The following is a 13,215-nucleotide window of genomic DNA, read 5'->3' as shown; positions in this document are numbered from 1 at the left end:
AAATGAACTGGCAAATAAGTCCCCATACCTGGTCTCCCTTGACCCACAGATGAGGACACCCACAGGGATATAGATAAGGCCAGGCCTTTGGCGGCCCTCCCCCTTCGACTACTGACCCTAATGCCCTTGATGACGGGTCAGATATGCTAGACCTGGAGGAGCTCCTCCACCCACATCGTCTGAGTGGGCCCTTTCCACTAAGGGTGGCAAGCTATGTGGCGGGACGGATCAGAATGCCTTTAGGAAAAGACGCCTCAAAGGTGAGTTCCCTCGCCCCTCTCTGGATGGAAAGGTGGCCCTGAGTCTGGAACTGGACTCCTGAATGGCCACTATACTGGCTAAATTTATGAAGGACCTTAAAAAGGACATAGGCACATCCTGGAGGGTGTGCCAGGTCAAGCTCTTGGACGCCCTCAGCTCCTTAATCAAGATCTTTGACATGGCAGAGGATGCCAAAGCTTCAGGCTCCCTCATTGCCCCAGGGTCCTCTCAGACTAGGCATAACGCACAGTCGTTTCTATGGGCAACACCAATTGTGCTCTGCTTTTTTATTTAAGTGGACCCAAAGCTTGGGGACCTTGCAGACTCCGAGGCAGGGGCTGTGCCCCTAAGGAGGGTCTCTGGAGTGCCTTTTATCAAGGATCTGGGAAAGCTTAACACCTTCACTTCACTGAACAAGGCCCAGTCCTCCATAAAAAGGGTTTTCCCTTCCTGGGTTTTTCGTGGGGCTGGTTGAGGCAGGGGCTGCTCAACCAGCCAGTCCTTCTCCCAGTATCCTTCTAGAGGGCAAGGCTCCAGGCGTGGACAGTACCAAGATCAGACCTGTTTTATAACCTTCTACCCCAACCGTGGCTGGCGTTTCAGAGGTTGAGGACACAGGGATTCAATGCTACCACCACTTCCGGTGATTGTTTGCCCTTCTTCCTCAAAGAAGTAGAGGGGGTCGTCTGGCAAAATCTTTCCACGTCTCAAAGTCGATCATGAGCAATGGATGAGTACTGCAGACAGTTCAAGGTTTCCACATATAATTTTGTGTTCCCTGAGACAGGTGGCATCACCCAGGCCTCTCCAGTTCTCAAACAAAAAGTGGAGCTGGTGGATGCAGAGGTGGCCTCGCTCCAGGCAAAAGGTGCTTTATGCACTTCCACCCCTCCTCTGCATAGCTTCATAAGCAACCTCTTTCTAGTAGACCAGAATGATGGGGGTCAGAGACCAGTACTAAATTTGCATGAATTCAACAAGTTAGTGTACCGCTACTTCAAAATGGAGCGCATCCACCTCCTTCGAGATGTTACGCCCAGCAGACTGGATGGTCCGCCTCAACCTGAAGGTTTCTTATTTGGCCATTCCAATTTTCCCTCCTCACAGGAGGTTCCTCCAAGTCAACTGCAGGCAACAAATGTTCCAGATTGCAGCTCTCCCCTAAAGCCTGTCCTCCGCTCCATGGTGCTTCACGAAAGTGCTCAGACCGGTCATGGAGTATCTCTGGGCTGAGGGAGTCTGTCTCATCATTTATCTCACAGATATGCTTCTGGTGGCATAGGAACCCTGACAATTGTCACTCCAACTGCAGATGGCAGTCAATCTGTTGGAAAGCCTAGACTTTGTGGTAAACGAAAATTAATTCCTCCTGGTACTGGCTCAGAGAGCAATTTTTCTGCGTTTTGTTATAGATTCCATCAAGGTCGCATTGAGTCTTCCATCCCTTGAGGTGACCAAGATTCGACATGAGCTTTGGAGAACGATGACCTGGCAAAGAGTCTCTCTTCATCAGATTGCTCGACTAGTAGGTCTCTTGTCGTTCTCCATCTAGGCCATTTTTCCAGCCCACTTATACTATCTGGCCCTTCAGTGACTAAAAGCCACACAACTCAGAAAAGGGTTTATTTACTCCCAATCAGTCATCCTTTTAGATGAGATAGATTCATTGGTGGCTTTCTCACATGGAAGATTAGAAGGAGAGAACAATCTTTGGCTTAGCTCCAGATCTCATTATAGAATCCAACGCCAGCAGGTCAGGCTTGTGCGCTCATTGTGGAGATTTCTTTGCAGTAGGGCTATGGTCTCCCCAAGAACAGAAATTACACATCAACAATTTAGAACTCCGGGCCAGATCCTTTGAGGTTCCACGTTGGACCAGAGGCAAGATCCAATCTTGTTTTCTCCTCCAAATGGACAACATTTTGGCAGTCCGGTATATCAATTATCTGGGGAGCACTTGTTCCAAGGTACTTACAGATTTAGTGACCAACTTCTGGCAGTTCTGCCTGGACCATCAAATCTCAGTAGAGACTGTATACCTTCCCAGTCAGGAGAACCGGGTGGCGGATTGACAATCCCCTCACTTTTGGGATTACAGCCTTTGGAAGCTCCATCAAGAAGCCTTTGCCACACTTCAGACTCTGTGGGGCCCCTTTTTGGTAGACCTGTTTGCCTCCAGGTTGGGTTACCAACTGCCCAAGTTTTTCTTTTGGAAACCAGATTCTCTCTCTGCGGCTAGGAACACATTTCTGTAGAACTGGGAGCCAGAGAAAGGTTATGCATTTCTCCTGTTCGCAATGATTATGAGGGTGATCAAGATCAGGTGCCAACAGACAGAGTTAATTTTGATCACCCTGATTTGGAAATTTCAAGTTTGGTTTCCAGTCCTTCTGGAACTGTCTTGGGATTCTCTAATCCATCCCCCCCTGTTTTTATCCCTGCTTCTCAATCCATATCAGAAACTGCATCTGATGGTGCTGGAGGACTCACTCCACTTGATGGCGTGGCGGATTACAGGGGTCGATCGTCGCTCTCAGGACATTCGACAGAGGCTGAGGACCTCTTGTCAAGGGCATGGTCCAAAGGTACCATTAAGCAATGCAAGTCTGCTTTGATGGCATGGTGCAGTTGGTGTGTGCAACGGAGCTGTGATCTTGTGGGCTCAGAGCTTGTTCAGGTTCTTAATTTCCTAGCGAGTCTAGCACAGAAGGGTTTAGCTTATTGTTCGATCAACATCTTCTTTTCTTCCATATCGGTGGGACATTTTCCTGTGGAAGGGTCTCCAGTGGGAGAACATCCTTTTGTGTGTTGTCTTTTACGTGGCATTAGTTTGTTGCTTCCAACGGAGTCACGTTATTCTGCACTTTGGGATGTCAATAAAGTGCTTAACCTCTTCCTGTCATGGCAACCCAATGGGTTCCTGTCAAGGAAGGAACTCTCGGGGAAACTGGTTATGCTGCTTGACATGGTGTTATGCAGAAAGGTCTCATATATTCGGGTCTTAGATATTACTGGAAGGGCTCTTTCACCCTCGGGATGTCATTTACCATTAGTAGATGTACTAAATCCGGTACTGGGGTCATTGAGAACCCAGCCTTTCTGGATGCCCCTAAGCTATGTGTTTTTAAGTGCCTTAGAGCCTATGAGGAGGTGTCTGTGGATTTCCAGCTTCCAGGGGAGGGCCAGCTTCTAATCACCCTCAGAAAGCAGCATAAGGCGGTGTCTTCCTCCCAACCATAGCCCTTTGGGTTCAGTGGGTTATGCAGAAAGTTGGAGTGGATCTCAAGATCCTTGGGACGCGTTCCACTTGTGGAGCTACGCCCTCAAAGGCATTAAGGTTGGGTGCCTGCCTGAAGGATATCATGAACGCAGCCAATTGGTCCTCTTACTCTACCTTTAAAAAGTTCTATTTCAAACCATTGTTGGATATGGCACATCTGGTGGTGAGTAAGCTTTAAACTAGCATAATCCTCACCTCCGGTCTGGACATAGAATGGAAAATTTCCTAGCTATCGTAACAGAAAGTTTCAATTCTATTAAGGACTCAGAGGCGAGGATTATCCCACCCACTGATTCCTTATCTGGGAGACCCTTCCCGTGACTAGCAAGTATTGAATTATGTTTGTGGTTTCTCTTGACTACAGTGAGTGTCCGCTCGTTGAGCGGATATGTATTATGCATTTCTTGCTTGTTGTATGACCTTGTCTGCTAGACTTCATTGCAGTGATAGTACATAATAGCCACCTTGGGAGTCCAAGCTCGTAAGATATTTACAGGGCCTTGTAGTGCCACATTCACAGATTGCATCTGCACTTAATAATACAGTTATCCTAGTGGTGTTCGGCCCAATCTGACTGCATCTGGGATGAAGGAGAGAGCTTTATGGTGGAGACCTCACTGAGGATGTAGAGGAGAAGATATATAACTCACTAATGAGGACCACCCTAAGGTAATGGCCTTCTCTGTAAAGCAGGTGGCTTCTTGAGGACCTTCAGCCCCAAGGCAGACAACTGGTGGTCCTAGCAGTTTACAACATTAAACCGCTCTCTTGGATGTTCCTGGCAACCATGATACCCAGGGTTTGGTGGGTCCAGTAGCACCACAGGTAAGTCCTAGAGAAAAAGGGCCTAGCAACAGTTTAGAGTGCCTGAGATACTTCTTAAAGAACACCCCAAACTCTCTCATGTTGGGCCCTCTCTAGAGCCACAGGGGGTTGCACTCCTCCATAGGAAGAGATCCTTGAGATGGGGGGGGGTGAAGGGTAGGGGTAGTGTGGGGGGGGGGCAAGCTCAGACAGATCAGGAGTCTCCTATAAGGAGCCTGGTCTGAGCCGTCTTTAGTGCCCAGCTGCTTTGGCTAAGCCTCAAATAGTAAACCTGGCATTGAAGTCCCAAGTGGATTCAGATCTGTTGGAACCATAAGATATATACTTCCCTAGCTTCTTGGAGTGGTTTCCCTCTGACCAGATCGTCCTGTAAGCTGCATGGGTAGCTTTAGGAAACCTCTGGATAAGGAAATCAGGGGCTGCCAGTTGGCAAAATGTCTACACCTGTCCAAGGATAGGAAGGTAACTCTGATGCTGCAACTAAACAGTAAGATGGCGACTTTTAAGTCAAAGTTTGTGAAGGATCCCAAGAAGGGAGCTGGCAGGTTGTGGAGAGCCTGTTAAGATAATCTACTTGACATTTCTGGGCCCCTCATGAACATCTTCAATATAGCGGAGGAGAGCAAGGCCTCCAGGAACCTTCTCTCCCTGGACATACTTTCAGGCTTGGTGTGGGAGGCGGTTACTAATACCATTGCATCCCTGTCCACGGATCGTAGATGCTCTTAGCTAAGTGTGTCATGGATCTTTGCTAGAAGGAGTTGAGCAAGTTTGCCAACATGTTTGAGTCCCTGGATAAGGCCCAATCCTTGATGAGCAGGGTTTCTGGTCAAGATATTTGCCAGCCTTGTGTGAAGCAGGGGCACCCGACTGGCTGTTTGTTCTCCCAAAGCTCCCACAAAACCCAGGCCTTCTAAGCAAAGCTTGGTTTCTTACAAAATCAGGTCAGATTTGTCAGCCTCTTCCCCACCAGTGAGAGCTGTGACAGAGGCTGTGGGTCTTTCAGAGGACCAACTAATAAACAGTGAGGTCATTCAGGTAAGCATTATCCCTTCCTCCCATCCAAGGTTGTAGGAAGATCGGTTCCTTTTCTCCCAGCTGGTAAATGCTCACGGGGGACACCTTGATGTTGCAGACAGTCAAGTGGCTCCACATGTAGTTTTACAGTCACCCCAAAACAAAGTACTCTGGTGAATCTGGATGTGGCAGAGCTTGAGGGTATTATTCCCCCACTGCCATTCTGGCTGCCTATGCTTGGGTTATTAAAATGGGGTAGTAGACGGAGTGCACTCATCCCTACACCGTGTGATTTCCAGAGCAAACATTTTCTAGTAGAAAAAGGATTCTGTCAGGACTTGTCACAGGTACTCCCTGCCAATTCCATCCATTTGTGCTCCTGGGCTTTTTGTCACTCGGTGTCAGGTTCCAATGAAGCTTGAAGCTGTGTGACAAGATTTTGTGGGGCTTGGTGTCACTCTGTGTTGGTTCCAGTGAAGATTTCAGTGTTTGGTGAGGGTTTGTGGGGCTTTGCGTTACTCAGCATGTGTTCCAATGAAACTTGCAGTTTTGTGGCGGGACTTCACGTTGCATTTGATGGAACTGTCAGTTAGGCCAGAAGGAGTTCTAGGTGATGTCAGTGAAGGGCCCAAGACCAATGAAGGCACCTCTTGGGGATCAGGAGCTCACTCCACCAGGGCTTAGGCGTGTGCAATTGCAGGCCCAGTGCAGCATGTCAGCTGGGCAGTTGCAGGAAGGCTTCTGGAGCGTGTTGTGTCTCTGTATCTTAGAAAGGGAGGTTGCCACCTGACCCTTGGAATTGGGTAGACTAGGGTGAATGGAGCAGGTCCAGTCTTCCTTCTGGGAGAGCAGAACAGGGCTCAAGCAGCAGAGGCCCTTTGGCAATAAGGCAGTCCTCCTTCTGTAATGTCCACAGGTCCAGGAGTGTACTGAAGAGTTTGTCCAAAATGTATACCTGGTGCCAGCTCTGAAGTGGGAGAATCTTTAGGTGTATTCCCGCAAGCACAGGATGGGCCAAATTAGGAGGAAGGTTGAACTTAGGGACAGATGAGGCTTATTGCTGCTCTGATGCAGTGAAGACCCTGAAGCCCCCCTGTGATACAGGTGTCCACCCCCCAGGATCTGGTTTATCTAGTTATAAATCGTGTTTGTCGAGCTTGCCCGTAAGTGATCATGGAAGTGATGTGCAATGTGCTTATTATTTGAGATGTTTGTGTAATATTCTGCAAAAAAATACAAATATATATTTTAAAAATGAAGCCATCATAATTGAAGAAAAAATGTATATAATTTTGTGATCATGAAATGATATAGAAATTGCGACTTAATACCTGTTCAAATGATAATGAGCCTGTTCTTTAACACAATTAAGAGCCCATAAACATGTAAAATTCATTGCTCACTAAATAAGATCTTCCAGAAAATTTGTATCCTCCTAAATTGTATTCAGCCCTTCATACATTGGAGGTGGATACACGGAATAAAGAGTAAATTTACTCCTCTAGATTTACATCTAAGTTTGGAGTAACTTTATAATTTCTTTTTGGCATTGTGGTGTAAGTCACAGCATTCCTGATGTAGTTTGAAATGTAAGCATTATACATTGTAAAACTAACAGCTGTGCATTTGTTTGATAACTGCTTAGAAGAGTGCATATGCATTTTAACATGTTTTTTTTTTCTTTCCTGGGACAAAAATATTGTCACCGAGTTAAAACTCCTTCCTCTATACACTGACTAATTTTGAGGCTCTCAAACTACATTTTCCACTCTCGATAGGGAGTCACTCCTACCTTGGGTACGAGTAAATCTACCATATCCAGGATATTAATATTTTCTACCAAACTTTGTGAATGCCCACAAACCTGGTTTTGGGTGTTTTAACCTACTTTCCAAGGCACCCACCACTTCTTTCCCCGCAAATATGTTCTGTCATGTGAAATTACAGCATACCAGTGTACTTTTAAGTGAGCAAGTCTCTTTGAGAGTGTAAGTTCTGTGTGCTGAAAAATGTCTGTTTACACCCATTACACAAGCCATTTGTGCACAGAGGTTAGACTTGTATGCACAAATACCCTGCAAGTAGGGCGCATTAAGACAATCTTCTTAACCGTATTTAAGTATAAACTGTAGTTTAACTGCTAGTAATAATTACTCAATGTTAATGTTGAATTGTATATAGTTCTTTTGGGGGTGAAGTGTTATGTAAAAATAGAAAAGTGGGTTGACGGTCAATCTTGAGTATGGTAATATCTGTGCATATAAACAAATAATGGGCACTAAGCTGTCACTTTCACAATTTGTAGTAATTTAAATTGTGGGTATAGTTTCTTGTATACTTTTTTTTAAATATATAGTTTATTACATATTGCCTTTTTGAAGTCATGCCGTTCTTGGGCCAGGATTGGAGATCCCCTGGTTGGAGCTGGGTGAAGACTGAAGATGGTTGGAAAAGATGTGAGTTTTACAGTGAAAACGAGATTAACCAGCACAACAACAACCTCTGTCAGTCCATGTAAGCTACATTTGTTATTATGCTCTTGTAGTAAAGCATGTTCTAAATGTTGCCATATGCTTGCTCTTTGAAAACACAGTGTGTCCTATTATAGTTATATTCTAGTTATGATGTTATATTGTAGCCATAGCTGTGGAAAAATTTAACTATTGTTTACACTAATCAAGTGTTTGATGATCGAAAGTCCTAATTTTATGAAAGACATGGAGACAAGGTATTATGAACTTCTTCCTTAAGTTAATGCTCCTGGCAGCCAGAAACAAAATAAATAGGCTTTACAAAATGAAAGTAGAAAAACTATTATATGAACTACAAATCCCACAAGACACTTGGCCTAAGACTACATAGTTACTTGAAAGCATTCCAGCCATTATCCATGTATAAGAATGTAGTACTAAAATCCTTCTTTTGTGATGCCAAAAAGTCAATTCAAAGTTAAAGTAGAAGTGTAAACTATGAGAAATGGGGAAAAAAAGTACAGTTATGAAAAGGAGTGCCATCCAATCATTGATCTGAGATGTTATGATCCAGACTTGGGAACTGTTGATTGAGTAATGACTAGTTAAAAATAGAAAATTCTGTTAACTCAATGAATAGATCAAGGATTGGAGAATATTAAAGTATGGCGGACATCAGGAATGTCTTATTTAATAAGAGAATGCTTTAATAAAGAACTCTCCATTATTAATACTTGGAAAATCCACAGTTTATGTCCAGAACCAGTTGAAAAAGCTTTAGAAAGCCATAGCTCTCCATGAAGAATCAGCTCCAAAATAAGAGATGTCTGTACCTGCTTGGGACATTATCCACTTGGCCCATCTTGCCAAATTAGCTGAGGAAACAAGAGTATGTGGTTTGACAAACTGAGAGGGCCGGCGGAGGTCAAAGTGGCATTTATATTCTTCTATTCCTTGAGCCGGTGTACAACACAAACCTAAGGATGAAATAGAAAGGAAGGATACCCCACCAAAGATGTGAGAGTTTTGGTTCTTCTTTAAGTAGAGAAATAGACATGCCTAAAGAGTGTATACTGCCTGGCTGACAGATCCAGAGCTTTGGCATCTGAAACTCTTTTGCAAGAAATTAAAATCTTAACAATAGATGTTTTGAAGAAAGATATTTAAGAGGCAGTAAAACATTGTGACCAATTTGGTCAACATTCCATTATGACCTTGATATCCCATAGGTATGAATATTTTGGAGTCTGGTATATTCCTCCCAATTCCACGGGGTAGTATGCATATGATGGGATGTTCTCTTACTGGTTTGCAGTCATTGTACTTGTGATTTGAAGATATTGCTGATCTATGGTTAATAACTGTTCTAGAAGACATTTCAGAAGAGACCAAAAAACTTGAGAAATTTGCTGTTATTAAGGATATTGAAAGAAAATCGTTTGGCATGTGATTCCAAACACCAGTTAGATGAAGTTGATCAAGCGGATTTTGTGAGATTTATTTGTTCTTAGGACGCATGCTGGATTGATGAATTTAATTAAGTACAGTGAAAGTCCTTCTGTAAAGAAATTATTCCTGAAACCTCCCAAGCCATTTATTTAAGATGACCTAAAAGGACACGATCATGAGGCTGGTCTAAATGATAGAGGTGGAGATAATGGACATCTGGTAACAGGTGTGTGATGCCCTCTGACATCTATAAGAGATCTGTGAATTATAGTTTTGATGATGTTGACAGTGGTAGTTTGTTCTGTTCTGATTTTGGCGAGAGATTTGGCTATCATAAGGAAATGCATATGGAAAGCCTATTTTCATTGTTTGAAGAAGGCACATGCCTATAGAACTAACTGATCTGGTCTTGAACTGTAAAATTGAGGGGGTTGATAGTTTAGGGTGAAGGAAAAAAATAAATTGAAAAAGGACCCCAAAGAGATTGCATGAGTTTAAAGAAAACGGGGTGAAGTTTCCACTTGATGCAGGCCTTCAAATGGTGAGAGATCCTGTCTGCCCTGAAAGATCTTAGGTGACCTAAAAGATATTGGACCAGACAGATGATTAATAGGAGAGATAAAATTCCCAAAACTGATTGGCTAAGATTGCTAAGATCTTTGAGCATGTTCCTCCTTTGTGGTATATGTATTGTACTTTGTAAAATTGTCATTGAGTGAACATCTGAAATGATCTTTTTTGAATATTTGTATATCAGGGGAGCCATTGAAAAGCTCTTTATTTGCAGAGTTGACTTATTTACAGACCCTGCGCCCGCAGTCGTGATTTTGCTGCATCATGCCACCCACCCAGATGCGCTTGTATCTGATTCTAATAGTAGATCTAGGATAGGCTTGAAATTCATTCTTCCATTCTAGGCCTGTACATATTCTAGCCACCAATGGCATTGTCCTTCATTTCGGTATCTAAAGGAACTAAATTTGAAGACCTGAGCCCCTGTCTCGGATGACATACTTTCAGTCTCTGCAGTGCTCTGTAATGGAGTGGGCCTGGAGATACAGCGTAAATCAAAGAAGCAAACTTACTATTCTGGACAAACTGCGAAGTTAATGCTCAGAAAAAGTTAGGAAATGAGTACGTTCTTTGTGTAAGAGTTGTTTTTGACTCTGGAAATTGAAGTGTACCTGATGTGGATTTTACTGTTTATCTTGGAACTCTAAAGGTTGAACTTGAAAAAGGATTGAATTGTCCTTGTTTATAGCAAATTAAAATGTTCTAATACAGTTTTTGTGACCTGAAGATGGTATAAAGAATTGGAACCCTGAAAAAGACCAAAAGGAAGAGATGTGAACTGAAGTGTTGTTTCTAGTCATGTGAACTGTAAATATGTCCTGTGAGAAAGATGAATAGAAATTGTTACCTAAGCATCCTTCAGATATAATCAAATCAACCAATTTCCTGGTTGAAGACAGTCTCTGGGATGTTGGATATTTTCTATATATAAATGTCTGTACATTACAAAAGAATTGAAATGTCTTAAATTGATGGCACATTGTATTTTTCTGCCCTTTTGGTTTGACTTGAAAAATATTGCTCAAGAATCCCTAAAGATGTAATATAGTTTGTTACGTGGCTCGCGTGGAGAATCAACTTTATATTTCCTAATGTACAGCTTGGAAAGTGTTTGAGCTAGGTAAAACTATTTTGGGAAATTGTGCTATATGGGATTGGCAAAAAATTATATCTAATAGCTGGAATTAAAGAAAGACGGGACCAATTTTCAAAGAAAAATGCTGTTCTGTATGTTGTGAGTAAAATATGCTTGTTGTGTTTTTATCATTTTCAAAGCTGGCGCTCTAGTTTATCCTCTCTTATAGTGGTAACCTCTTCTCTGTTTCCAGTAGAAGTTTGGTCTGTGTTTGTAACCAATGCATCCTCGTGTTGGATCGAACTGTGGTCCACTGTCCGCTGGAAGCGCCAGTAGAACACCCCTCTTCTGCTAGCCCTTGAAAATCCTTTTAACCAAGGAATTTAAGGAATGACAATTGTGCCTTTTCAATGGTGGTGAAGGCATTGACGATTTTTGGATATTTCTTTTATAAAATATTCTACGAAGAGATGTTCCTGGTTCTGATGTCGCCAACTCTGTAAGCTGAGCATCTATTTTGATGAACAGACCCTTTTGACATAGCTGTTTTGGCATTGCCTAATAAACATACGGTCCTTTAAGCCCAGTTAGTCAAATAATTTGGATCAATGTCTCCTTTGCCTTGCTTTGAAAAGTTCTGCTGTTTTTATATTTTTGTTAATGGTCCAATTGTATCAAGGCATTTGTCCTGATAGGACTACCGAGCCCGATCAATGCCTTTTCTGGGATTTTCCCTGTATTTCTTCAAGAATGCAAGTAATTTTGGATCTGTTGAAGGAATTTATAGTACGTGATCTGGAAATAGAAGTTTTGGGCATCCGACTTAGAATATTTTTGACTGGAGACAGATGTGTGCCCGTGTGTAGTCCAGATGTGGGGTAATGTGAACCATTCTTTATAATCGGGGTGGTATAAAATATCACTTGAAAGGGTGAATCCCTGAATCCTATATTTGGCCAGTAACATTAAGGAAAAAGTTTAAGCCACTAATCTCAGGTATGTTAATTTATTCAAATATAATCATTAGAGAAGGCAACATGTTAGTTAATCACTCAAGAGAGTTAACATGATAAACTCATAAGCACCCCCTTTCCAAGTCTGAAGCTGACTGACATAAAGTCTCCTTCAAGTCCAAAGCAAACTTAAACTGCATCTAAGCTCCAGTCCTCACTATTATGAAGCTAAAAGTAAAAATGCTTAAATATATCTTGGCTGTTACCCAAGTAGCACCTATTTTTTAAAATGTTTTACACAAAGATCACAAGTTTCATAGCATGCCATACATAAATTGGCAGTACTGAAATGTTACTTGCATAGCTACCAACCAAACTATTACACTATTTCACACATACTTCCGTGTGTTTTCTAGTGGATAGTAAATGCAGAGGAAATTAACACGAATTTGAGACTTTACGCAATCAGCTGTTTCTGCATGTTCCCTAACGACGTTCATAACCTTGCATGTTGTAAAGTTCTTTTCCTCGACCACGGAAGCTAAAAGAGTGTTTTATTTAGAAGCAGAGAGAAAGATCTGGTAAACTGCAGTTAAATTTAGATGATTTTCTGAAACAGATGCACACAAATAAACAAGCACTGTTTTAAATGCTGCTGGCCGAAATGACATAGCCATGTTAATTAAAGCCAACCTAAACTAGGCACAATATTTTTAATACGAAACTCTTCTCCCTCACCGATTTCTTTTTTTTTTTTTCCTGCTGCATTCAAAATGTACTGTATGTGCTAAGCCCAATTTTTATTTGTAAGAAAATGCTCCTATAGGTCAAAGAAATAGAATACATACATTTGTCTTTATGTTTAGAAGAAATGCAAATTCTAACGTGTTAAAAATTGAACTTCGTAGTTTGTGAGCTGTAAGTAATAAACCTGAATACATGTATTGTTTACTAACTTTTGATGCTTAAAATTTCAGCAACCTGGATGCAGAAGACCCTAGCCTTTTCAATAATGAAGACTGTGAATTTGAAGTTAAAAAAAGAAAGAAGGATCATTTGAATAGTAACACAAAATCTCACCGTAAGACATCTAATCATTTCATAGGTTTTAAAGATCTCTACATATGTTGAAAGTTATAAACTAATCTGCATCGCCTTCATTCCTCGGTCATAGGGGTCCAACCTATGGAATCCCCCAGACTTGTGTGTGAGGAAAATCCATTGTACAAAATAACTATCCAGTTCGTGCTTAGTTTTCTCCCTGATGGTGTTGCACAGCAGTTCCATGAGGTGAACCATTATGCTGAAAAG

The 13,215-nt window shown here is 42.2% G+C and overlaps 1 protein-coding gene across 4 annotated transcripts in view; it reads left to right on the top strand.

The window, feature by feature from the left end:
* The window catches only part of FBXO25 (F-box protein 25), a 343,865-nt gene that overhangs the window by 40,239 nt on the left and 290,411 nt on the right, over positions 1-13,215 (top strand). For 3 of the 4 annotated variants that reach the window (XM_069235834.1, XM_069235833.1, XM_069235837.1), the window contains exons 2-3: positions 7,765-7,897; positions 12,882-12,985. In XM_069235834.1, coding sequence (XP_069091935.1) covers positions 7,767-7,897; positions 12,882-12,985 — 235 coding nt within the window. In that variant the 5' untranslated portion in view covers positions 7,765-7,766. Of the gene's footprint in view, positions 1-7,739; positions 7,898-12,881; positions 12,986-13,215 lie in introns of all 4 variants that reach the window. The other variant, XM_069235836.1, reaches the window with a different exon arrangement.

The sequence above is a fragment of the Pleurodeles waltl genome, chromosome 5, assembly GCF_031143425.1.
Source record: "Pleurodeles waltl isolate 20211129_DDA chromosome 5, aPleWal1.hap1.20221129, whole genome shotgun sequence".
NCBI lineage: Eukaryota > Metazoa > Chordata > Amphibia > Caudata > Salamandridae > Pleurodeles > Pleurodeles waltl.
This window is presented reverse-complemented; position numbering and strand designations above follow the sequence as displayed.